General features: G+C 44.0%; 1 protein-coding gene across 17 annotated transcripts in view; it reads left to right on the top strand.

Annotated features, from left to right (window-relative positions):
- The window catches only part of kiaa1217 (KIAA1217 ortholog), a 583797-nt gene that overhangs the window by 495483 nt on the left and 60856 nt on the right, over nt 1-27458 (top strand). For all 17 annotated transcript variants that reach the window (XM_078234173.1, XM_078234247.1, XM_078234212.1 and 14 more), the window contains 3 exons: nt 13793-13891; nt 14037-14083; nt 21669-21835. In XM_078234173.1, the coding sequence (XP_078090299.1) occupies nt 13793-13891; nt 14037-14083; nt 21669-21835 (313 nt within the window). The remainder of the gene's footprint in view (nt 1-13792; nt 13892-14036; nt 14084-21668; nt 21836-27458) is intronic.

The raw sequence follows: 27458 nt of genomic DNA, 5'->3' as shown, positions 1-27458 counted from the left end.
CTCTTTCAGGTGTATAATTACTTTGAAACTGAGAACTTTAGATCCTTCCCACATTGATGTGGACAGGCTGGCTGCTTTGCACATTTACTTCAAATACTTCAAATGGACAAAAATGTCAAGCAAACAGTTTTACGTAAACTTTTTTTCTCATGAAATGTTATTTACCTGTCTGCTAGCCTTGTGGTGTCATGGTTTGACGAGGGCAAACAGCCAGTTCACTGGCCTCTCCCACTGCTGATGTTGTCAGCCATTTGAACCAGGTGAACAAACAGACCTCAGAGTCGTAGAGTCATACAGCATAGAAACAGGCCCTTCAGCCGACCATGTCTACGCTCATCTTCAAATACCAATCTATACTAATCCCATTTACCAGCACTTGGACCATCACCTACTATCCCTTAGCAATTTAAGTGCTCATTCAGATGCTTCTTAAATGTTGCGAGAGTACCTGCCATCACTCTCTCAGGCAGCACGATCCATATTTCCACGACCCTCTGGGTCAAAAATATTTTCCTCACATCTCTCAATCACTTACTCCTCACCTTAAACTTATTTCCTCTGGTCTTTGACACCTCTGCCATGGGGAAAGATTCTTATGATCTACCCTACCAATGCCTCTCACAATTTTGTATATATCTATCAGATCCCCCTCGGCCTCCTCTGATCCAGGGAAAACAAACACAGTTCTATGTTTATCTGTGCTCCCAAATTCAGGGATCTATGGATTTGTACACCAAGGTCCCATTGTTCTTCAATATTCCCCAGGGACCTATCATTCATTGTGTATATCCTACCCTTATTGGACCTCCCTCACACTTCTCGGGATTAAATTCCATCTGCCATTTCTCTGCCCAATTTACCAGATGATTAATATCAGTCTGTAACCTAAGACTACCCTCCTTGCTATCAACAACACCATCATTTTTCATGTCATTTGCAAACTTACTAATTATACCTTCCACATTCACATCCAGGTGGTTAATGTATACAACAAACAGCAAGGGTCCCAACACAGATCCCTGTGGTACACTGCTGGTCACAGGCTTCCAATCATAAAAGCAACCCTCCAGCATCACCCTTCGTCTTCTATTAACAAGCCAATTGTGGATCCAATTTTCCAAGTTTATGGACCAGCCTTCCATGTGGTACATTGGCAAAGGCCTTACTGAAGTCCATGTAAACCACATCAACTGCTCTATCCTCATCAATATGTTTAGTTACCTTTTCAAAAAACTCAGTTACATGAGTTTGACAGGTTCTCCCACCAACACATCCATGCAGACTATCCCTGATCAGTCCTTGCCTTTCCAAGTGTTGATAAATCCTGTCCCTCAGAATTTTTTCCAATAATTTCCTCACCACTGACATTAGACTAACTAGCCGTAATTACCTGGTTTATCCCTGCTGCCTTTCTTGAATAAAGGTACCGCATTAGCTATCCTCCAGCCATCTGGCACTTCACTGGGTGAAGATTTAAATATCTCCATCAGGACCCCTGCAATCTCTTCCCTTGCTTCCCATAGCAGTGAGGCCTACATCACACGAGGCCCTGGGGATTTATGCACCTTAATGTCTGCTAAAACACCTAAAACGTCCTCCTTATTAATCTTAATGTGCTCTTGATCTTGACCATCTCAACTGAAATCTCCAGCTACAATGTCTTTCTCAGTGAATACAGGTGAAAAATGTTCATTTAAGACCTTACCAATGTCCTCTGGCTCCATCCACGGATTGCCCCTTTGGTCTTCAATGGGCCCCTGGTCATTCTCTTGCTCTGCATATACTTCTAAAATGCTTTGAGGCTTTCCTTTAATCTTATCTGCCAATGATATTCATGGTCCCTTTTTGCCCTCCTAATTTTTTTAAGCACCCCCTTCACACTCTATACTCCTGAAGGGCCTCCGCTATTTTTAGTGCTCTATTCCTACCATATGCTTTTTTTTCTTTGTCAAATCCTTAACATCCCTTGACATCCAGGATTCCCTGGACTTGCCACTCTTGTCATTTACTCTTAGAGGAACACATTGCCCTGAACGCTCACTATTTCACTTTTAAAAGACTCCCACTTTTTCCAAATGTAGATTTACCCACAAGTAGCTGCTCCCAGTCTACGTTTGCCAGATCCTGTCTAATGATATTGAAATCGGCCTTCCCCCAATTCAGACACTTAATTTCTGGACAATCCTTATCCCTCTCCATAATGGCTTTGAAACTTGTCTTGGTCACTATCCCTGCTGACACTTTGACCACTTGCCCAGCTTCATTCCTGAGGATTAGATCTAGCACTGCCCCATCCCTAGTAGGACTATCTACGTATTGACACAAAAAGCCATCCTGGATGCATTTTAAATCTTTTCACACAAAGGTGATTCCATTTAACATTGGCGAAGTTGAAATCCTTTACTACTATAACCTTATTCCTCTTGCATCTCTCTGTGATTTACCTACATATCTGCTCCTCTGTCTCCTTTTGACTGTTGGGAGGCCTGTAGTATAATCGCAGCAAAGTGAGTGCCCCTTTATTTATTTCTAAGCTCCACCCATATGGCCTCATTTGAAGAGCCTTCTAAGACATCCTCGGCAATGGCTGAGTTGTATTATTGCTAGGAATGTTGAGTTGCCAGTCCTGCCCTTTCAACCATATTTCCTTCGTAACTCTTCTTCCTGTAGATTCAAAGCACCATCAACATGTAGACAGCTGCAAATCTACACTTTTTTGCTCCTGGCTCCAATGCACTGGAGAACCAAAGAAATATATTTTCGTGGTGCTATTTAAAATTCCCCATTTGATCAAGTTAATAGGCGAGGCCAGCCCTGGCCAACTTATCTCTTTTGGATCAGTTAGAAATGACTGGGAGTGGTTGTACAGAGTTCAGCTTCACTGAGTGTCCTGCCCTTTGCTAATGGAAGAAGGGTGCTTGCTGGTGGACTTTTGTTTTTTTAATTTCCTCAAAAGCTCAGTCCAGCAGAATAGGTTTGCATCTGTTCACAATACTGATGTGTTTTGCTGTAATATAGGAAGGTGCACATTCTATTTCTGTTTGTTTTCCTCTCTCTCGCCACAAGACGCTGCTCGTGTTAGTCCCAAATGAAAGTGAGGAGACTGTACTAGCATTTGTATGAAGCAGATTTATTTAATAAAAGGTGTGGCAACTGATGAAAAAGACAGCTAAAATACCAGTACAGTGAGGTACAGTGCACTGGTGTAGCAAAGCCGAGGATTTGGCACATCTTTGTTTTTCTGCCATCAGATTTAAATACACGTTTGAAACATAGGAAATAGAAGCAGGAATAGGCCATTCAGTCCTTTGAGCTTGCTCTGCCATTTATGCACCTTTATGTCTGCTAAAGCATCTAATACGTCCTCCTTATTAATCTTAATGTGCTCTAGAACTTAACCATCCCAACTGAAATCTCCAGCTACAATGTCTTTCTGCTTAGTGAATACAGGTGAAAAATGTTCATTTAAGACCTCACTCATGTCCTCTGGCTCCATCCACGGATTGCTCTTTTCGTCTTCAATGCGCCCCATTCTTTCCCTGGTCATCCTCTTGCTGACCATGACTGATCATCAAATTCAATATCCTGATCCTGCCTTTCCACCCCATAATCCCTTGATCCCTTTAGCCCCAAGAGCTATATCTAATTCCTCCTTGAAATCACACAACATTTTGGCCTCAACTACATTCTGTGGTAGTGAATTCCACAGATTCACCACCCTCTGGGTTAAGAAATTTCTCCTCACCTCAGTCCTAAAAGGTTTACCCCTTATCCTCAAACTATGACCCTTAGTCTGGACTTCCCCACCATTGGGAACATTCTTTCTGAAGGACGTTTGTCTTCACTAAATTCAGCCAGTAAAGCCTTATTGTTAACATCTCTAGAAGTAACCCTGCACTTGCAGCAGATGGCGAGGAGGCTGAAGATCAGTGTAACAAACTGATAGATTATTTCATTGTTTTCCGTATCTCAGCATTGTTTCAAATAGCTCCAGAAACAAAATACTCAGGCCAAGCATAAGTCACAGCTGGCTGAGATTTAAATACTCAAGCTACCAATGTATAGGTTCATAAAAGCTTCAACTTCTACTTCTCCATTATTGTGGGAGTGTGTTGAAAGAAACAATAATAGTGGCAAGTTTCAAGTGTGCACAGAAATAGCTCAGGAGATTAATAACCACTCTCGTAAATGTTCACCCAAAGAAATCCATTTAACAGCCCATTAATCATAAAATGTCAGTCTAGCCAGTATATCAAAGTTATTTTAACTACTTAATGCAATTCTTGTGTTATAACCTTTTTTCCATCTGAAATTCCATAACCGCACCTATAAAGTAAAACAAATTGGGGAAATCTGTTGCATCCCCCAGGAGGGAGTGAAGTACAAAAGATACAGCAATATGAATGATATCAATATAAATATGAATATGTGTCTTAATAGGATTTCATTTTACCAGTGCTTGAAGTTTTCTTGGGTAAAGGTGCTTGATTTGAATTCGGATGGTCACGTGGAGCTTTGCATGCGAGTGTTCAATTGTTAAATTGTTTAAACAGAATAATAACTGGATTTGATGAGCTGCTAGCTCCACTGGACCAGATCTAAGTAGGTTTTCCCAGTGGCTTGTTCAGTGAATTTATCCTGTGGATAGCTTAGTCACAGACCAATGCATGCTAGCAGCAGTCCTCCAGCAGCAAGCAAGTGGAAACACAATTTGATTTCTCCTCCACCTCACCTCCTGTGTTTCTTCAACGGTTCTGGAAACTGAGCCCAATAGTAGTGACCTCACCATTGCTATATCCCAAATACAGTAACTTAGCACAGATCAGGATATAAACGTGGGAATTCCTTTGTCTGCCCACCAAAGAAGAACAAAGAACAATACAGCACAGGAACAGGCCCTTCGGCCCTCCAAGCCCGCGCCGCTCCCCGGTCCAGGATTGAATCCTGAATCCAGGATCCCCGCCCAATTTTCCAGCCTATCTACATACCAATATCCTATCCACCGAGCTGTCCCTCACAGCTACGATGCTTTGTTCATTACAACCTATTAACTCACCCCCACCCCCCCATTCCAGACCATGTGATCTCCAGGGAGAGGCAAAAACCCAGAGTGAAAAACCCCAGGGCCAATATGGGGAAAAAAAATCTGGGAAATTCCTCTCCGACCCCCTGAGGCGATCGAAACGAGTCCAGGAGATCACAATGGCCCCGATCGGAAAATGCTTCCCAACCCTAGTCATTTCCACTTCCATGAACACCATATGAATTCCCTGCCCCCGAGACAGGTTCCCAACTATCCGCAGTCTCGCTCTGTACTGGCACCAGCAAGATGATCATAGAATGAAGCCTTGAAACGAGAATCAAGGAACAATTAGCCCGCGCCGCTCCCTGGTCCAGACTAGACCACTCTTTTGTATCCCTCCATTCCCACTCCGTTCATATGGCTGTCTAGATAAGTCTTAAACGTTCCCAGTGTGTCCGCCTCCACCACCTTGCCCGGCAACACATTCCAGGCCCCCACGACCCTCTGTGTGAAATATGTCCTTCTGATATCTGTGTTAAACCTCCCCCCCTTCACCTTGAACCTATGACCCCTCGTGAACGTCACCACCGACCCGGGGAAAAGCTTCCCACCGTTCACCCTATCTATGCCTTTCATAATTTTATACACCTCTATTAAGTCTCCCCTCATCCTCCGTCTTTCCAAGGAGAACAACCCCAGTTTCCCCAATCTCTCCTCATAACCAAGCCCCTCCATACCAGGCAACATCCTGGTAAACATAGAACATAGAACATAGAACATTACAGCGCAGAACAGGCCCTTCGGCCCACGATGTTGCACCGACCAGTTAAAAAAAAACTGTGACCCTCCAACCTAAACCAATTTCTTTTCGTCCATGAACCTATCTACGGATCTCTTAAACGCCCCCAAACTAGGCGCATTTACTACTGATGCTGGCAGGGCATTCCAATCCCTCACCACCCTCTGGGTAAAGAACCTACTCCTGACATCGGTTCTATAACTACCCCCCCTCAATTTAAAGCCATGCCCCCTCGTGCTGGATTTCTCCATCAGAGGAAAAAGGCTATCACTATCCACCCTATCTAAACCTCTAATCATCTTATATGTTTCAATAAGATCCCCTCTTAGCAGCCGCCTTTCCAGCGAAAACAATCCCAAATCCCTCAGCCTCTCCTCATAGGATCTCCCCTCCATACCAGGCAACATCCTGGTAAACCTCCTCTGTACTCTCTCCAAAGCCTCCACGTCCTTCTGGTAGTGTGGCGACCAGAACTGGACGCAGTTTTCCAAATGCGGCCGAACCAACGTTCTATACATCTGCAACATCAGACCCCAACTCTTATACTCTATGCCCCGTCCTATAAAGGCAAGCATGCCATATGCCTTCTTCACCGCCTTCTCCACCTGTGACGTCACCTTCAAAGATCTGTGGACTTGCACACCCAGGTCCCTCTGCGTCTCTACACCCTTTATGGTTCTTCCATTTATCGTGTAGCTCCTCCCTACATTATTCCCACCAAAATGCATCACTTCGCATTTATCAGGATTGAACTCCATCTGCCATTTCCTTGCCCAAATTTCCACCCTATCTATATCCTTCTGTAGCCTCTGACAATGTTCCTCACTATCTGCAAGTCCTGCCAGTTTTGTGTCGTCCGCAAACTTACTGATCACCCCAGTTACTCCTTCCTCCAGATCATTTATATCAATCACAAACAGCATGGTGGCTGTGATTTTCAAGACAGTTACGTGGCAAATATGGTATTAAATTTTGGCACAATTTGGTCGGTTGTGCCTGTACAGTCCAGCAAAATTGGTGGTGAGAAAAGGCGACACTCAGGAGATCTTGCTGCCTCAACTAAAATCCGTGTTCTAGTTAAAGAACCTGTGGCAAAGTTTTTAGCGATGGCAACTAGTTCTACCCATGAATGAAATCAACTGGCTGAGCTATAATGACTTTTAGTTTGTTTGCTGCATTAGTGCAATTCATAGAATTGTAGACTCACTACAGTGCAGAAGGAGGCCGTTCGGCCCATTAAGTTCACACCGACTCTTTGACAGGGCATCCTACTAAGGCCCACCCCTGCCCTATCCCCATGGCCTCATGTATTTGTTTTATTATTCATTCGTGGGACATGGACATCGCTGGCTGGTTACATTTATTGGCCATCCCTCGTTGCCCTTGAGAAGGTGGTGGTGAGCTGCCTTCTTGAATCCTACAGTCCATGTGCTGTGGGTTGACTCACAATGCTGTTAGTGAGGGAGTTCCAGGATTTTGACCCAGCAGCTGTGAAGGAACGGCGATATATTTCCAAGTCAGGATGGTGAGTGGCTTGGAGGGGATCTTGCAGGTGGTGGTGTTCCCATGCATCTGCTGCCCTTGTCCTTCTAGATGTAAGTGGACGTGGGTTTGGAAGGTGTTGTCTAAAGATCTTTGGTGAATTGCTGTAGTACACCTTGTCGATAGTGCACATTGCTGCTACTGAGAATCGGTGGTGGAGGGATTGGATGTTTGTAGATGTGGTGCCAATCAAACAGGCTGTTTTTCTCCTGGATGGTGTCAAGCTCCTTGAATGTTGTTGGAGCTGCAGTCATCACACTGGTGGCTTGTGCCTTGTAAAAGGAACATAAGAACTCCGACCAGGAGTAGGCCATCTGGCCCCTCGAGCCTGCTCCACCATTCAATAAGATCATGGCTGATCTTTTTGTGGACTCAGCTCCACTTACCTGCCCGCTCACCATAACCATTAATTCCTTTACTGTTCAAAAATTTATCTATCCTTGCCTTAAAAACATTTAATGAGGTAGCCTCAACTGCTTCATTGGACAGGGAATTCCACAGATTCACAATTCTTTGTGTGAAGAAGTTCCTCCTCAACTCAGTCCTAAATCTGCTTCCCCTTATTTTGAGGCTATGCCCCTAGTTCTAGTTTCACCTGCCAGTGGAAACCACTTCCCTGCTTCTATCTTATCTATTCCCTTCATAATCTTATATGTTTCTATAAGATCTCCTCTCATTCTTCTGAATTCCAATGAGTATAGCCCCAGTCTACTCAGTCTCTCCTCATAAGCCAACCCTCTCAACTCTGGAATCAACCGAGTGAATCTCCTCTGCACCCCCTCCAGTGCCAGTATATCCTTTCTCAAGTAAGGAGACCAAAACTGAACACAGTACTCCAGGTGTGGCCTCACCAGCACCTTATACAGCTGCAACATAATCTCGCTGTTTTTAAACTCCATCCCTCTAGCAATGAAGGACAAAATTCAATTTGCCACCTTAATTACCTGCTGCACCTGCAAACCAACTCCTTGAGATTCCTGCACAAGAACACCCAGGTCCCTCTGCACAGCAGCATGTTGCAATTTTTTACCATTTAAATAATAGTCCATTTTGCTGTTATTCCTACCAAAATGGATGACCTCATTTTACCAACATTGTACTCCATCTGCCAGACCCTCACTTAGACCATCTATATCCCTTTGCAGACTTTCAGCATCCTCTGCACACTTTGCTCTTCCACCCATCTTAGTGTCATCTGTGAATTTTGACACACTACACTTGGTCCCCAACTCCAAATCATCTGTGTAAATCGTAAACAATTCCGGTCCCAACACTGACCCCTAAGGGCGGCACGGTAGCACAGTGCTTCACAGCTCCAGGGACCCGGGTTCGATTCCCGGCTCGGGTTACTGTCTGTGTGGAGTTTGCACATTCTCCTCGTGTCTGCGTGGGTTTACTCCGGGTGCTCCGGTTTCCTCCCACAGTCCAAAGATGTGCGGGTTAGGTTGATTGGCCAGGTTAAAAATTGCCCCTTAGAGTCCTGAGATGCGTAGGTTAGAGGGATTAGTGGGTAAATATGTGGGGGTAGGGCCTGGGTGGGATTGTGGTCGGTGCAGACTCGATGGGCCGAATGGCCTCCTTCTGCACTGTAGGGTTTCTATGATTTCTATGATTTCTAAGGCACACCACTAGTCACTGATCGCCAACCAGAAAAACACCCATTTACCCCCACTCTTTGCTTTCTGTTAATTAACCCCAATCCTCTATCCATGCTAATACATTACCTGTAACACAGTGCAGCTTTATCTTATGCAGCAGTTTTTGGTGCGGCACCTTGTCAAATGCCTTCTGGAAATCCAGATACACCACATCCACAGGTTCCCCATTGTCCACTGCACATGTAATGTTCTCAAAGAATTCCACCAAATTAGTCAAACGTGACCTTCCCTTTATGAACCCATGCTGCGTCTTACCAATGGGACAATTTATATTCAGATGTCTCACTACTTCTTCCTTGATGATAAATTCAAGCATTTTCCCTACTACAGAAGTTAAGCTAACCAGCCTATAGTTACCTGCCTTTTGTCTACCTCCTTTTTTAAACAGTGGTGTCACATTTGCTGTTTTCCAATCTGCGGGAACCACCCCAGAGTCCAGCGAATTTTGGTAAATTACCACTAGTGCATTTGCTATTTCTCCCGCCATCTACCTTTAGCCCCATTAACTTGCCCAAATGGTGGATAGACTTTGGGGAGTCAGGAGGTGAGCTACTCACCACTGTATTCCTAGCCTCTGACCTGCTCTTGTAGCCAATGTGTTAATGTGTTGAGTCCAGTTGAGTTTCTGGTCATTGGTAACCCCAAGTTGATAGTGGGGGATTCATTAATGGTAACACCATTGAACGTCAAGGGGCGGTGGTTAAAGTGTCTCTCGCTGGGTCTCTAATTTACCCCACTAATCTCCCTAACCTACATATTTTGTGACACTAAGGGGCAATTTAGCATGGGCAATCCACCTAACCTACACATCTTTGGAGTGTGGGAGGAAACCAGAACACCTGGAGGAAACCCACGCAGACATGGGGAGAACGTGCAAACTCCACACAGACAGTGTGCCGGAATTGAACTCGGAACCCTGGCGCTGTGAGGCAGCAGTGCTAACCACTGTGCCATGAAGACAAAATCCCAAGAGGGTTTATCGTGCTCTTCTGCTATAACTTCAGAAGAACCACAGAAACTTGGGAATATTGAATAAGCACGGTTTGTTTGTCTGGGGATACTGTGACTCGTGTCAAAATTACAGTGGACAAACGAACAAATTTACCCCTTTTCACCTGCCCCACCATCCCCAAGAATCTAAACTAAGCATATTCTGCATTCTTATGTCATATCTCTTACTGGATAGTTGTGGAGCAGCACTGAGTATTACCATCACTCCAAACATATCCACCAGCGCTGCTTGAAGGGACAGACATGGGTGCAAACTTAGTCTTTTTTCCCATTTAAAGGCAAAGCTTTGTTCCCTGCTTTTGATGATTTTGGATTTATTCCCATTTTATAGTAGGTTTGAGATCCTCCCTACAACATTAGCAATTTTTTAATCCTCACATGACATGCATCAGCTTGTTTTGTGTAACTGGCCTGAGGCGTGTTCACTGACTGCCAGTAGAGTGAATCATGGGAGAAAGTCCATATTCTGTACAAATATTTGTTTTGTATTCATCTTTGAAATGCTGACAACCCAGAATAATAATGACAGCCACAGGATTGTTCAGCTGATCAACTTTTACTTCACCTGCACAATGCTGAGATACGCCACAGTAAGAGCCAGGCAAACTTTGATTCCCTAACAAATATAATCAGTGCTGCATGGAAATGATGGGTGCGTCTTGCTTCTCAGGTTACATTTTATTTTGCACTTCACTTTGTTTTTCAGTCCACTTTTCTTTGAAGAAACTTTGCTCCCTTGAAATAAAATATTTAATAGCCTGTGACATGATTGGAGAACTTGGGTAGACAGTCGTGGCCAGTTAGGACCTTTCTCTACCTCGGCCACAGTCTGATGAGAAATACAGGTTCGTTGTTAGCAATTGTAGTTCGTGCTGGCCCATTTCATAGAATGAGTGCAGAGAGAGAGGCCATTCAGCCCATTGAGTCTGCACCGACAACAATTCCACCCTATCCCTGTAACCCCACATATTTACCCTGCTAATCCCCCTGACACTAAGGGGTAATTTACCATGGCCAATCCACCGAACCCGCACATCCTTGGACTGTGGGAGGAATTCGGTGTCTCATCAGTGGACAGAGTACCCTTCGTCGTCCAGTACTTCCCCGGAGCGGAGAAGCTACGGCATCTCCTCCGGAGCCTTCAACATGTCATTGATGAAGACGAACATCTCGCCAAGGCCATCCCCACACCCCCACTTCTTGCCTTCAAACAACCGCACAACCTCAAACAGACCATTGTCCGCAGCAAACTACCCAGCCTTCAGGAGAACAGTGACCACGACACCACACAACCCTGCCACAGCAACCTCTGCAAGACGTGCCGGATCATCGACACAGATGCCATCATCTCACGTGAGAACACCATCCACCAGGTACACGGTACATACTCTTGCAACTCGGCCAACGTTGTCGACCTGATACGCTGCAGGAAAGGATGTCCCGAGGCATGGTACATTGGGGAAACTATGCAGACGCTGCGACAACGGATGAATGAACACCGCTCGACAATCACCAGGCAAGACTGTTCTCTTCCTGTTGGGGAGCACTTCAGCGGTCACGGGCATTCGGCCTCTGATATTCGGGTAAGCGTTCTCCAAGGCGGCCTTCGCGACACACGACGGCGCAGAGTCACTGAGCAGAAACTGATAGCCAAGTTCCGCACACACGAGGACGGCCTCAACCGGGATATTGGGTTCATGTCACACTATCTGTAACCCCCACAGTTGCCTGGACCTGCAGAGTCTCACTGGCCGTCCTGTCTGGAGACAATACACATCTTTTTAGCCTGTCTTGATGCTCTCTCCACTCACATTGTTTTGTTTCTTAAAGACTTGATTAGCTGTAAGTATTCGCATTCCAACCATTATTCATGTAAATTGAGTCTGTGTCTTTATATGCCCTGTTTGTGAACAGAATTCCCACTCACCTGAAGAAGGGGCTTGGAGCTCCGAAAGCTTGTGTGGCTTTTGCTACCAAATAAACCTGTTGGACTTTAACCTGGTGTTGTTAAACTTCTTACTGCGGGAGGAAGCCAGAGCACTCAGAGGAAACCCATGCAGGCACTGGGGAAAACGTGCAAACTCCCCAGTCACCTGAGCCGGGAATTGAACCTGGGACCTTGGCGCTGTGAGGCAGCAGTGCTAACCACTGTGCTACCTTATCGCCTTTCATAGCATTTGTTTCAAAAAAAGCCCATGAAAGTCTGTGGCTTTTTCCCAGGTATTTGAACGTCGTCTAAACCAGCTATTTCTCTGTCTCTCAGAGGCATTAGAACCACTTCACAAAGTTAAAATCAATCTAGAGCAGCACAAGTGCACAAAATTCCATTAAAAAGCAGTATAACCCATCAGACCAATGTCCCACAGGTGGGCTATTTTCATATGATTGAATTTCCCTGAGCTGGGGTTGATTTATGTGGATTTTTTCAGAGGTATGAAAGGCCTATTACTTGCTAGGTGTGATTGGATTTTCTTATTCACAGCCTAACCCTGTCCATCTAACTGCTATTAGAATGCTATTCAATACCTTTTGCAACTAGCATTTTTTTAAATGAACTATCTTCAGATTTTTGTTTACATATTATTCATCTTTGCTGCTCAGTCTGTTTCTCCTTCCTGTTGATGGCTTTGTATGTAATGGGAGGAATCTTGCACTCTGAGTGCTGGCTGGGGTGAGAAAACCGGTGTGTAGCTCTCCAGTTGTGTTTTCTTTCTGGGTGGCAGCACAGTGGCACAGTGGTTCGCACTGCTGCCTCACAGCACCAGGGACCCAGGTTCAATTCCAGCCTCGGGTGACTGTCTGTGTGGAGTTTGCACGTTCTCCCTGTGTCTGCGTTGGTTTCCTCCGGGTTAGGTTGATTGGCCATGATAAATTGTCCCTTGGTGTCAGGGGGAGTAACAGGGTAAATACATAGGGTTACAGGGATAGGACATGTGTGGGATGCTTGTCGGTGCAGTCTTGATGGGCCGAATGGCCTCCTTCCGTACTGTAGGAATTCTATGTTCAGGCACTCAGTTCACAGGGAATCTGGGGGCGTAGTTTCTGCTGTCACATTGGTGAGGCGGAGTCTGATAGAGCCAGGATCTAAAGGGATCTTACCACCAATCTGCATTGAAAAAAACTCCACCTCCCCACCCCCTGATAGACATAGGACCCCCTCCTGTGCACACAAGCACTGGGGCAACCCAAACATAAAGGGAACCCCCTCAATAGGGCTCCTCAGAGGCCCCAACCATGCCTGGCACAGTCCAATGCCAGTGCCATCCTGACATACTTAACGCCCTGAGTGCAGGGAGCAGCACAAGTTGCTTCTTTCGGTGAAGTTACAAACTTTTATTTCTTAGTTAGATTTATAGAACCGCATTTACTCCAAATCTAACGAACATACTAGCTCCACCATGACAAGGACTAAAAAGAGAAGAACCACCAACTAGTGACTAAAGCTGGATAGTAAATGTGGCCTAGTCAGTATTGCTTACATCTTAAGATCAGGTATATCCAATCAAAATCGATTAGCCTTTGCCTGTCAGGGTATCGTATCCTCCTGAATCTTGCTTGTTGACATATGATCTATTCTTTAAACCAGCAATGACTCAAAATAGTGATATAATATAATTTCCAAATGCTGTGTAGCAAATATGTTTCATTTTGAATTTTGATCTGATTTGTGGGATGTTCTTTAATACAGTCTGACTTTAATAGGGTATTTATTCGACATAGCTGTTAGTACTCGACTAAATTGTGCCTGTTTTTATTTAGGCAACGAATGAAGGCTATGGAAAAGCAAATCGCTAGTTTGACGGGTCTTGTTCAGTCTGCTCTCTTCAAGGGGGGAAGTAATGCAAAGGAAGTTCCGAGGTGAGAGAATGAAGCTGTTTTGCAACTTTTGTAGTGTCGATGTAATGTGATTTCAGCTACTTAAAGAATTATGACAAATAATTGTATTTTGACATCTAAATTCTGTTTTTTATGTTTAATTTGTGTTCCTTCTTCGCTATTTCAGTGAGAAGATAAAAGCTACATCACATAGCAGCAGTTCTGAGGCACAAGGTACTTTTTCTTCATCCTCCAATAATTGAAACTGCTGTTTTCTGAAGCTTCCATGTTGTCTGCATGTATTGTTCAATGCAAATTCTTTCCATTGCCACGTGGGCCCACTTGTCGCACCCAAGAGGAAGAGGACTGATCAAATTTTGAGGTTAACAGTACCATTTGTTTTAGTCATTCATGTGATCTGGTCATCACTGCCTAGGCCAGCGTTTATCGCCCATCCCTAATTGCCCTTGGAGGTGAGTTGCCTTCTTGAACCGCTGCAGTCCATGTGGTATAGATACACCCACAGTGCTATTAGTGAGAGACTTCCAGGATTTTGACCCAGCAACAGTGAAGGGGCAGCGATATATTTCCAAGTCAGAATGGTAGGTAGCTAAGAGTGAACCTTGCAGGTGGTGATGTTCCCATGTGTCTGCTGCCCATGTCCTTTTAGATGTTAGTGGCTGTGGGTTTGGAAGATGCTGTCTAAGGGGGTTTGCTGAGTTTCTGCAGTGCACCTTGTAGATGGTACACACTGCTCGCTCTGTGTCAGTGGTGGAGGGAGTGAATGTTTGTGGATGGGATGCCAATTAAGCAGACTGCTTTGTCCTGGATGGTGTCAAGTTTCTTGAGTGTTGATGTAGATGCACTCATCCAGGCAAATGGAGAATAGTCCATCACACTCCTGACTTGTGCCTTGTCGGCAGGTTTTTGGAGAGTCAGGAGGTGAGTTACTCATAGCAGGATTCTGAGTGTCTTTGTAGCTAGTTTCTATATGGCTAGTCCAGTTCAGTTTTTGGTCAGTGGTAACCCCCAGGATAGTGGGGGACTCAGCAATGGTAATGTCAAGAGGCAATGGGTAGATTCTCTCTTGTTGGAGATGGTCATTGTCTGGCACTTGTGTGGTGTGAATATTACTTTCCACTTCTCAGCCCAAGCCTTGATGTTGTCCAGGTCTTGCTGTATTTGGACTTGGGCTGCTTCAGTAACTGAGGAGTCGCAAATGGTGCTGAACATTGTGCAGTCATCTGCAGATAGTTTTACTATCCCATTGCCATTGACTCCAGTTTTGCTAGGGTTCCTTGATGTCACACTTGGTCAGATGCTGCCCTAATGTCAAGGGCAGTCACTCTTGCCCCACTTGTAGAGTTCAGCTCTTTTGGTCCATGTTTGAACCAAGGCCGTAATGAGGTCAAGAGCTGAATGGTCCTGGTGAAACCCAAACTGACCATCAGTGAGGAGTTTATTGCTAAGCCATTGCCACTTAATGGCACTGTTGATGACCCCTTCCATCACTTTATTGATGATTGAGAGTAGACTGATGGAACAGTAATTGGCCGCGTTGGATTTGTTTTGTTTCATGTGTACAGGACATCATTGCTTGGTAGATGTCCAGTTCAGTTTTTGGTCAGTGGTAACTCCAGGATGTGATAGTGGGGGACTCAGCAGTGGTAATGTCAAGATGCGATGGTTCGATTCTCTCTTCATTCCACATTGCTATGCAGACGCGAGTATTGTCGCTGTACTGGAATAGCTTGCCTATGGACATGACGAGCTCTGGAGTGCAAGTCTTCAGTATGGTGGCCGGAATATTGTCAGGGCCCACAGGCTTTGTAGTATCCAATGCCTTCAGCCATTTCTTCATACCACGTGGAGTGAATCGAATTGACTGATGACTGTGACCTCTGGAGGCTGCCCAGTTGGATCGTTCACTTGGCACTTCTGGCTGAAGACGGTTGAAAATACTTCAGCCTTATCTTTTGCACTGATGTGCTGGTCTGTCCCATCATTGAAGTTGGGGATATTTGTGAAGCCTCTTCCAGGAGATGAACATTATCTTTTTAAATAAAAGCAGAAAATGTTGGAGATACTCTGCATGCCTGGCTGCATCTGTGCGGAGTGAAACAGTCAACGTTTTGTGTCGATAATCTTTGATCAGAAGGTCTTTTGAAACTTGTTCATATTCATCTAGACTTCAAGATCAGGGAGATGTGGTTTCATTTGGAAGGATAACACTTTTAATAATCTAACATTCCATTGGTGCTATGTTAAAACATAGGCTTGATTATGTGCTCAAGTACTAATATAGTGCTGAACTGGGAGGTTCAAGTGCCACTGATTGAGTGAACTTGACATTAGGTGCACATATCCACTGTAAAATGCATGCACAATCTTCTAGGTTGAATGTGTCTTTCCAATTGGCAGCAGAAATAAACTAGGAAAATCGATTCAATTGCAACAAATAATATATACCCATACATCAGGAACCAGCACCTCTGCAAAGCTGCCAATCCTAGATGAAAGTCAGTGGCAAGGTTAAAGAAAGACTGAGAGATGCAGTATTGGTATTGTGTGCACACAGATGTTTTTACTCTCTCAACATGAAACTCTTTGTTTTATGGTTTTTATTTAAACTTGAGTTTGTACTGAAGTGCCTCGGAATCTGAGCAGGGCAAAGCTTGGGTCGTTTCCACGTCATTCATCCAAATTGGCTCAAATATAACGATTTACTCGCTCCTGTTTGACACTGACTCTCAATTCCTATGTTTGCAGATTGCAGCAAGTGAAAACTTAATAAAATACAGCAGCATATATTCACCTCTTGATTGTCCCTTTTCTGGCTTGGGATGAAAGCATAGTTACTTTTATTCCAGAGCTAACATGAGTTCAAAATAAGTCGGCCCCTGGCTGCTTGTTTTGATTTATTTAAGGGGTGAACTCTGAACTATTTTACGATATGATTGTTGCTGAGTCTCCGATACTCTTTATGAAACATTTCAGAAATTTTCTAACCCATTAAATCCAGCAGTTACCTCAAACACAAAAATACACTTTTACATGTACACTTCAATTTTCTTCCACGGGAACGCTGAGAGATTACAACTGTAAGACCATGTCGTGAGATATATTACTTCATTGCTCCTTATGTGGAGTCAATCAGTCTAGTGTATGAGAACCAGTATTTGTGTGGCTCAATCGGTCAATGTGGGAGAGTGTTTAAAGTATCCCTTCATGGGAAATGGTGGAGTATTGGTAATGTCGTTGAACTAGCAATCCAAACACCTGGGCTGATGCTCTCGGACATGCGTTCGTATCCCACCATGGCAGCTGGTGGGTTTTGAAATCAGTTAGTAAATCTGGATTTGAAAACTAGTCTCCATACTGATGACCATGAAACTATCGAATCAATTTGTCATAAAAACCCATCTGGGTCACTAATATCCTTTCGGGAAAGAAACCTGCTGACCTTACCTCTTCTGGCCTACATGTCGCAGGCCCGACCCATAGCAATGTAGTTGACCCTTACTGCCCTCTGAAATGACCTAGCAGGGTCAGTTCAAGGGCATTTAGGGATGGGTAATAAATGCTGACCTTGCCAGCGACACCCACATCCCATGAAAGTATATTTTAAAAAGTAGGATTATGGTAAGAGGTAGGTTGTACTCATTGCTCTTACAGACTTTTCTGCAGAAATAACAAAGAGAGGCTAGGTAGTGAATGTGGTTAATGTGAATTTTCAAAATAGCACTTAATGCCCCAAGTAAGGGACTTGTAGCAGTTATCGTGGTGTATTAAAGTTAATATATGGCCCCATGGATATGGAGATAGGTGCAAAAAGCAAGGAATAGAGATGACAAGGTTTCTCAGACCGGTTAAATGTGATGACCAGGATTCCACATAGAATCTAGAATCCCTACAATGCAGAAGGAAGCTATTCGGCCCATCGAGCCGGCACCAACGACAACCCCACCCAGGCCCTAATCTCCTTAACCCCATGTATTTACCCTGCTATTCCTCCTGACACTAAGGGGCAATTTAGCATGGCCAATCAACCTAACATGGCCCTGTATTGAAGTCATTCTTACAAATCACCTGGACTTGGAAATCAAGGAAACTTTATTGACATGTACAATTGGGATTAGCGTAGTTTGGTCATGTGGACAATGATGTCAGTGCAGATCTGATGGGCTGAATAACCTGCTTCTTTGCTATAATTACAGAAAGCAATCATTTGGCCAGTCAGGCCCATGTCAGGAAAGGGCTATCAACTTACCTCCATTCCCCAACCATTTCTGTGTCAGATTTCAAATTAATTTCCTTTTCAAAAGCCACCATGGATTCTGCTTTAAGATTTGTTTCCAGTGGATGTTTCTTGTGCATGCAAGCACAAAATAAATCCTGCCAACCTCTCCCTTCCTTTCTGTGGGTGATGATTTGTATTTACAACGTTTAGTTAGTGACCCAGTGAAAAACAGTCCCTGCCCATCCTCCTATTTATCCTGCCAACACAACTGAAATTCTATTAGATTCTGAACTTAATCTGTTCTAATGAAAATAATGCCAGTTTCTCTGGCCTCTGCAACATTTCTATATATTCTGTGAAGGTGACCACTGTTATTCATGGCATATAAATAGCAAACTTGCTGTCAAGTTGCAGACTAGGAGACACTTCGAACCAGAGAATCCCTTCAGTGCAGAAGGAGGCCACTCAGCCTATCGAGTCACCCCACCCTATTGCCGTAACCCTACGCATTTAGCATGGCCAGTCCACCAAATCTGCATAGCTTTGGACTGCGCGATGAAACCGGAACATCCGGGAGAAACCCACGCAGACATGGGGGAGAACGTGCAAAATCCATATAAACAGTGGCACGAGGTTGGAATTAAACCCAGGTCCCTGGCACTGTGAGGAAGCAGTGCTAACCACTGTACCATCGTGCCGCCCAGAGATGTGACACTTTGAGATGCTATTAATGCCACTGTGTGTGTGCCTTTAATGCCATTAAGAATTTTGAAGGTGAATGGTGTTGTATTTTCTGTGCGATATGACTTTTTAAAATGAAATTACTGGTTATCTCAGTGAGAGACTAGCCTGGTGTCTTGAATGTTCTCCTCTATCAAATAACCAGGTTGGATGTAGTGTAAACCTAGAACATAGAACATTACAACGCAGTACAGGCACTTTGGCCCTCGATGTTGTGCTGACCTGTGAAACCAATCTAAAGCCCATCTAACCTACACTATTCCAATATCATCCATATGTTTATCCAATGACCATTTAAATACCCTTAATGTTGGCGAGTCCACTACTGCTGCAGGCAGGGCCTTCCACACCCGTACCACTCTGAGTGAAGAACCTACCTCTGACATCTGTCCTATATCTATCACCCCTCAATTTAAAGCTATGTCCCCTCGTGTTAGCCATCACCATCCGAGGAAAAAGGCTCTCACTATCCGCCCTATCTAATCCTCTGATCATCTTGTATGCCTCTATTAAGTCACCTCTTAACCATTTCTCTAACGAAAACAGCCTCAAGTCCCTCAGCCTTCCCTCATAAGACCTTCCCACCATACCAGGCAACATCCTGGTAAATCTCCTCTGCACCTTTTCCAATGCTTCTACATCCTTCCTATAATGCGGTGACCAGAACTGTAGACAATACTCCAAATGCGGCTGCACCAGAGTTTTGTACAGCTGCAACATGACCTCCTGGCTCTGAAACTCAATCCCTCTACCAATAAAAGCTAACACTCCATATGCCTTCTTAACAACCCTATCAACCTGGGTGCCAACTTTCAGGGATCTATGCACATGGACACCGAGATCTCTCTGTTCATCCACACTACCAAGTATCTTACCATTAGCCCAGTACTCGGTATTCCTGTTACTCCTTCCAAAGTGAATCACCTCACACTTTTCCGCATTAAACTCCATTTGCCACCTCTCGGCCCAGCTCTGCAGCTTATCTATGTCCCTCTGTAACCTGCAACAACCTTCCGCACTGTCCACAACTCCACCGACTTTAGTGTCATCTGCAAATTTACTAACCCATCCTTCTATACCCTCATCCAGGTCATTAATAAAAATGACAAACAGCAGTGGCCCCAAAACAGATCCTTGCGGTACACCACTAGTAACTGAACTCCAGGATGAACATTTCCCATCAACCACCACCCTCTGTCTTCTTACAGCTAGCCAATTCCTGATCCAACCCACTAAATCACCCTCGATTCCCATGCCTCCGTATTTTCTGCAATAGCTTACCGTGGGGAACCTTATAAAACGCTTTACTGAAATTTATATACACCACATCAACTGCCTTACCCTCATCCACCTCTTTGGTCACCTTCTCAAAGAACTCAATAAGGTTTGTGAGGCACGACCTACCCTTCACAAAACCGTGTTGACTATCCCTAATCAAATTATTCCTTTCTAGATTATTATAAATCCTATCTCTTATAATCCTTTCCAAAACTTTGCCCACAACAGAAGTAAGGCTCACTGGTGTAGTTTCATAGTGCTTTGCTATAATTGTGGCATTTCCAGTTCCCACTTCAGCCTAGCTTGCCGATTACTGAATGAGATTGCACAATTTAATATCAAATTATGAGTACATTTGAGCTGTGGGCTGCAGCTCACGAAGGACTGGACTGGGATAAATTGATTTTGTTTGGGAACCTTAGCCATTAGAGAGAGAGAGAGAGAACTGATTCCATCTGTCTGGATCAGTTTGAACTGCAGGTCCCAGAGGTGATTACCATCAAGTAATCTGTGAAAATGTGGTTAAAGAGTATTTGCAATCCAGTTTGAAGTAGAATATCCATAAATCAATCATAAAATGGAAAAAGTTTTAATGATTTTTGTTGCTTCCGAAGTGAAAATGTGGCTAAATCTTTCCCAGCGTTAGATGATGTGTATTTTTTTTAATGTTATGTGTAAAGTACAAAATATTATTTGAAAGTTTTGGTACTTTCACCTGATTTCCATTTTAGCACAAGACTTCTGCACATGCAAAACTTAGACACTTTGGGTGGAATTTTCCCATCCCGTCCGCCATGGGAATAGTAGCGGGCGGGACACGGACCATGCAACGGTTCGTTGACCTTGGGCGGGATTTCCGGTTTTAGGATGAGCACGGCCGGAAAATCCCGTCCTTTGAGTTGTCAGGTGTGATTCCATCACGGTTTAACATTGTGCTCTTTGTAATCCTGTGTATTACTAATTGCTACAGTGGAATTGCTTAATTTGAGTTGAATTGTGGTCAACTCCATAGTCTGGGTGGGTGACTATTGAAATTTGAAGGGATATACGTGCATTATCATTCAGATTATTTATTTGATGAAAATTTGAAATCTTTCATGATTCTGTAACAGCTCTGTTCTCAGACAGTCATATGATCTCCTTTATTAATTAAATTTGTAATTATTGCAGGCATGCTTAGATCTGGCTTGAAAAAAAATTCATGGTGGCACAGTCATTAGCACTGCTGCCTCAGAGCTCCAGGGACCCGGGTTCAATTTTGCATTCTCCCCGTGTCTGCGTGGGTTTCCTCCGGGTGCTCCAGTTTCCTCCCACAGCCCAAAGATGTGCAGATTAGGTGGATTGGCCTTGGTAAAATGCTCCTTAGTGTCCAAAGATGTATAGGGCAGATGGATTAGTGGGCTAAATGTGTAGGGTTACGTGGATGGGGTGGGGGAAAGGATCTGTGTGAAATGCTCTGTCAGAGCTGGTGCAGACTTGATGGGCCAAATGTCCTCTTCTGCATTGTAGGGATTCTATAATTTTGTTCTTAATTCTAATGTGGTAATGTTCCCCTTGCAGGTGCAACAAGTACAACAGTGTTGAAGAGCTCTGGGATTCTTTTGGAGTCTTCTGGTGTTGTCCAACCTTCTGCCTCTTGTCAGCAGCAAATTCAAAACAACGTATATGATTTACGGAGGAATATTCTTGACCTGCGTCTGCAACTACAACATTTGAGACAGTCGCAGGTATCCCTGATTGGTTTCTGTCTGAATAAATGTTACCATGCTACAGCATCTAGACTTTTTGGTTGCAATGAGATTATGGTTTGACCTTTAAGAATCTGTTTTTAGGATTCTGTATCTGTATTCAATTCAGATGGTAAAAGTAGCATTAGTCAATAAATGTAGCCCAGTGATGCAGTGGCAAGCTGTTTGATTACTGTAGATTGTGGCATATAAGTCGACCCAGTGTACAAGACAGCCCCATTTTTCTGGTCAAGAGATTGTGTTTTTGTATATACTCAGTTGCCCCTGCTGCCCTTCCAGCCATGACATGTTTTAGTGATATTAGTAGTCGGCTTCAATTTTCTATCCCAAAAATATATATTTTACTTACCCTTATAAATGGTTGCAAGAGATCAAGTTGCATTGCTAAGGTGCGCAGAAGTTTAAGGCATGCCCAGACAGAGTAGACCCTGCACGGTGAACAGAGGGTAAACCAATGTTTCACTAAAATTAATGAACTACAAAGCTGGTTTCAAGCTAAAAGTTATAACATTTGTATCAAGTAATTCTACTACAATGAGGGAATTTGGTGTTGCTGTTGTGAGAAAGGAAGAAGGAAGGTTCCCAGGACCAAATGTGTCATGAGAGCAGGGTCCAGCCATTGATCTGATCTTGAGAAACATGCATCGTAATGCATTCTGTTGGGCCAAATGCTGGCAAGTGGGATTAGGTGGGCAGGTCAGGACCTTTCATGCGTCGGTGCAGACTCGATGGGCCAAAGGGCCTCTTCTGCACTGTAGTATTCTGTGATTCTGTAATAGGTCCTTGAGTGGTCAGAATGGTTACACCGTCACCAGAAATGCAACGTGCATTTAAGTGGGCCAGATCAAACTCTGAGTGCAGCAAACATTTCCACGTAACTGCCAGTTGGTGCAGTCAATTTATGGAACAAAAATGTCTAGTGTTATGGCAGAAGACCAAGACAATCAGAGATTACCAAAAGATGGAGTTTAATTTAGATAAATGTGAGGTGATGCATTTTGGCAGATTGAACCACGGCAGGACCTGCTCAGTTAATGGTAGAGAGTTGGGGAGAATTACAGAGCAAAGAGATCTAGGAGTTCATAGCTCCTTGAAAGTGGAGTCACAGGTGGACGGGGTGGTGAAGAAGGCATTCGGCATGGTTGGTTTCATTGGTCAGAACATTGAATACAGGAGTTGGGACGTCTTGTTGAAGTTGTACAAGACATTGGTAAGGCCACACTTGGAATACTGTGTACAGTTCTGGTCACCCTACTATATTAAGGATATTATTAAACTAGAAAGGTTGCAGAAGAGATTCACTAGGATGCTACCCGGACTTGATAGTTTGCGTTATAAAGAGAGGCTGGATAGACTGGGACTTTTTTCCCTGGAATGTAGGAGGCTTAGAGGTAATCTTCTAGATATCTATAAAATAATGAGGGGCAATAGATAAGGTAGATAGTCAATATCTTTTCCCAAAGGTAGGGGAGTCTAAAACTGGAGGGCATAGGTTTAAGGTGAGAGGGGAGAGATACAAAAGGGTCCAAAGGGGCACTATTTTCACTCAGAGTGTTGAATGTCTGGAATGAGCTGCCAGAGGCAGTAGTCGAGGCGGGTACAATTTTGTCTTTTAAAAAGTATTTAGACAGTTACATGGGTAAGATGAGTATCGAGGGATATGGGCCAAATGTGGGCAATTGGGACTAGCTTAGTGGTAAAAACTGGGCAACATTGACAAGTTGGGCCAAAGGACCTGTTTCCATGCTGTAAACATCTATGACACTATGATCGCGATGCTAAAATGACCAATTTCCAGTGGATCATCATCAGACAGTTGCAAAAATGTGAGTACCCATGATGAAAATCCAGCAACGTGAATGAAGTGTGCATGAATTCTGAAATGCCCAGCGGCTGAACATTGGAGTGGATAGGTTTGAAAAGGGCAGGATATGACAATATTCACAGTGGTTCAAGCCTGCATGACTGACGGAACAAAATTAAAGCCTATTGTAATTTTCAAACATACTTCTTTCTTCAAGTTCCCTGTCATAGAGATTTTGTGCATGTCTCTGACAATGATCGGATGAGGACGGACAAAGTTATGGATCAATAATGAATGGAATGTGCAGCCTATGTTTAAGAATGCAGCTTGTTTGTGTGGGACATGTTCAGATCCCATACAACCGGTGAGATCAAGAGGTGCACATGAAGAAGTTACACCCATATTGCAGTTATACCGGGGGCTCCAGTGTCTGTGATTCAACCTTTGAGTCTGTGAGCCTCAACAAGCTATTCAAGAATCACGCTCACACTGAACGTAACAGCTGGATGATTGAAAAAGAGTGCAAATATGTGTGTTGCCCCACTGGATATTTTGTGTGGTTTTGTCATCAAATCGTGGGATGCAATTGGTGCACAAACTTCATCAGGTCATTCAAAAATGCGGGCCTTCCAAATTAATGGATGGCGAGTAAGTTGATTTGTTATGGAGGGAGGATTCAGGAGCTGAACATGCCACATCTGAATCAGAGTGCCATCATTGTAATGATGCCAAAGAGAACGAATTTGACAGTTCCAAAATGTTCTCATTGTGGTTAAAGGCAAACTTGTACAATTCATTTATCCAATTACCTGTGCCACATTAATTTATTATGAGTTACTGTTTTTATGTTTTTTCCAAATTTCAAAATGGAGATCACCCACAATGTAGGCCACTGTTTTAGGAATGATTTTTTGAGGCTTAAGAGGTCATGTTACATGCTGACATTTACAGTTTGCCCCTTTTTAGGTGCAATCCATCTTTATACTGCATTTTTTCTGAAACATTCCATTGTGCCAAATGACTTCCTGGAAGATGGTAGCTATGCTTTGAGTTGCCAGTTGAGACTCTGGGTGGGATTCTCTGGCCGTTCACGCCAGTGAGATTCTCCGGTCCCGCTGCAGTGAATGGAGATTTGGTTGAGCGCCACATTTTCTATCCTCACCGGCAGCGGGGTGTGAACAGCTGGAGAATTCCAACCTTTGTCTTGAAGAAAGATGCTGCAAGGAGTAACATTTCTGCTTCTATCCTCACTACATAGAAAACACATGTTTAGACCTTAAAGCAGTGTTGTCCCACTTTTTGGCATGAGGGGCCACATTTCAAATTTTTTTTACTCAAGGGACAGGTAAGCAAATTTTGGAAAGAGGTTTGGCACAATGTTAAACGTGAATTTTAAAAATCGGTCTCAAAGTACCAAATTGATAACTTTTTTGAAAAGAGTAATATAAATGACCATTAAAAAGCACCAAGTGGCAGAGCTAGCCAATAAAATCCCTTTTGCTTTTTCACTTAAGGAGCAGAGATAGACAGACCAGGCTCTAAGTCCTGGTCGCTGGGGAAGGGGTGGGGACCAGGATCAAGTTAAGGAATTGGATTTAATTAACACTGACCATGCATTCTCCTCTGCTGGTGCACACTCTGTGCTGCCCTCAGCAGAATTCATACAGGTCAGCAGTGGGTTGCCTTTCAGCTTGGGTTTTCTTCTTCTCCTGGCCTGCTTTGTGGATAGGTTTTTGGAGAGGTAAGAGGGGAAGGATATGTGTATGTCTGGCTCATTCTCTGTCTCAGGATTCTAGCACTCGGAGTGCCCCGCACACACTCAGATTCTCACGTACACTCCTTCCCCCCACCCCGTGGCTGCGCGTGCGCACACACAGACACACACACCATACACACGTTTACACATGCACTCACACTCACTCTCTGTCATACATGCACTCTCACTCTTTCTCACTCTCATATGCACTCACACTCACTCTCTCTCTCTCTCTCTCTCTCACACACACATGCACTCACACTCTCTCTCTTTCTCTCTGACACACATGTACTCGCACTCACTCTCAGGCTTACCCGTATTTTGAAAAATAAGCCTGCAGGCTAGTTACAGAGGTGTGACGGGCTAGATTGTAGCCCAGAGGCCATATGATGGACAACCCTGTACTAAAATTTCTGGGTCAGGTTAAGAAGAAGAGCCAAGAACTAGCAGATAACTGATTATACCATCTGGTATCGGTGGTGAAGTGGAGGTTAACGTTATTTGGCACTCAGCTTATTTTAACTTGAGAAGGATGCTGATGGAAACAGCTGTAATACTTTTATATGAGTAGTATCTCTGGGTGTTCTGTTTAAAGTGGAGAATTGGGTGAAGGAGCAAGGATCTGGGTGGCAATTTAGTGGAAATCGACCCAAAGTTATGGAAGAAATTGAAACTTTCAGCCAAACATCAACAGTGAGGACCATGGTTTTATCCTGAAATTGTTAACTGATGAGGAAACAGATCAACGTCTCGTGTTACTAATCTATCAGGTGGGAGGAGGCTCGTAGGCCATAAATACCAACATTGATCTTTTGAGTCGTATGGCCTGCTTCTGAGCTGTAAAGATCTGTGTGTTATTTGTGGTTTTAGCATTAGTCTGATGAAATGGCCCTTGGTTATTGTTAATGGAGCCGTGTCTGCCAGTCTGTATTTGATGCCACCTTGATTAATTTTGGTATGTTCTGTGTTACATGACACTTTGAACCCAGGAGAGAACCTATTGGGCAATTGTGTTGATTATATCACATAAAACATAAATTACAGAGACTTGGTTAAGGGAAGGACAGGATTGGCAGCTTAACATTTCCAGGATACAGCTGTTTCAGGTGGGATAGAGGGGGATGTAAAAGGGGTGGGGAAGTTGCACTACTGGTTAAGGAGAATCTTACAGCTGTACTCCGGGAGGACACCTCGGAGGGCTCACACAGCAAGGCAATATGGATAGAGCTCAGGAATAGGAAGGGTGTAATCATAATGTTGGGGGTTTCCTATAGGTCATTTGGGGGTTTACTATAGGCCGTCCAACAGCCAGCGGGGGATAGAGGAACAGATATGTAGGCAGATTTTGGCACGGTGTAAAAGTAACAGGGTTGTTGTGGTGGAAAATTTTAATTTCCCCTATATTCCCCTATATCACTTAGTGCTAGGGGCATGGATGGGACAGAGTTTGTAAGGGCCATCCAGGAGGGCTTCTTGAAACAGTATGTTGATAGTCCAAGTCGGGAAGGGGCCATATTGGACCTGGTATTGGGGAATGAGCCCGGCCAGGTGGTCGATGTTTCAGTGAGGGAGCAGTTCGGGAACAGTGACCACAATTCGGTTAGCTTTAAGGTACTGATGGTTAAAGATAAGTTAGTCCTCAAGTTAAGGTGCTAAATTGGGGGAAGGCTAATTACAACAATATTAGGCAGGAACTGAAGAGTGTAGATTGGAGGCAAGTTGGAGGCAAATCAACATCTTGCATGTGGGAGGCTTTCAAGTGTAAGTTGATAGGGATTCAGGACCGGCACATTCCTGTAAGGATGAAGGATAAGCATAGCAAGTTTTGGGAACCTTGGATATTGTGAGCCTAGTCAAAGAGGAAAAGGAAGCATTTGTCAAGGCTAAGAGGCTGGAACACACGAAGCAAGTGTCGGATACAAGGAAAGTAGAAAGAAACTTAAGTAAGGAGTAAGGAGGGCGAAAAGGGGTCACGAAAAATCATTAGCTAGCAGGATTAAGGAAAATCCCAAGGTTTTTTATACATATATAAAGAACATGAG

Source organism: Mustelus asterias, chromosome 2, assembly GCF_964213995.1.
Source record: "Mustelus asterias chromosome 2, sMusAst1.hap1.1, whole genome shotgun sequence".
In the NCBI taxonomy this organism is placed as follows: Eukaryota; Metazoa; Chordata; class Chondrichthyes; order Carcharhiniformes; family Triakidae; genus Mustelus; species Mustelus asterias.
Note: the sequence above shows the minus strand (reverse complement) of the source record. Positions and strands in the feature narration are given on the sequence as shown.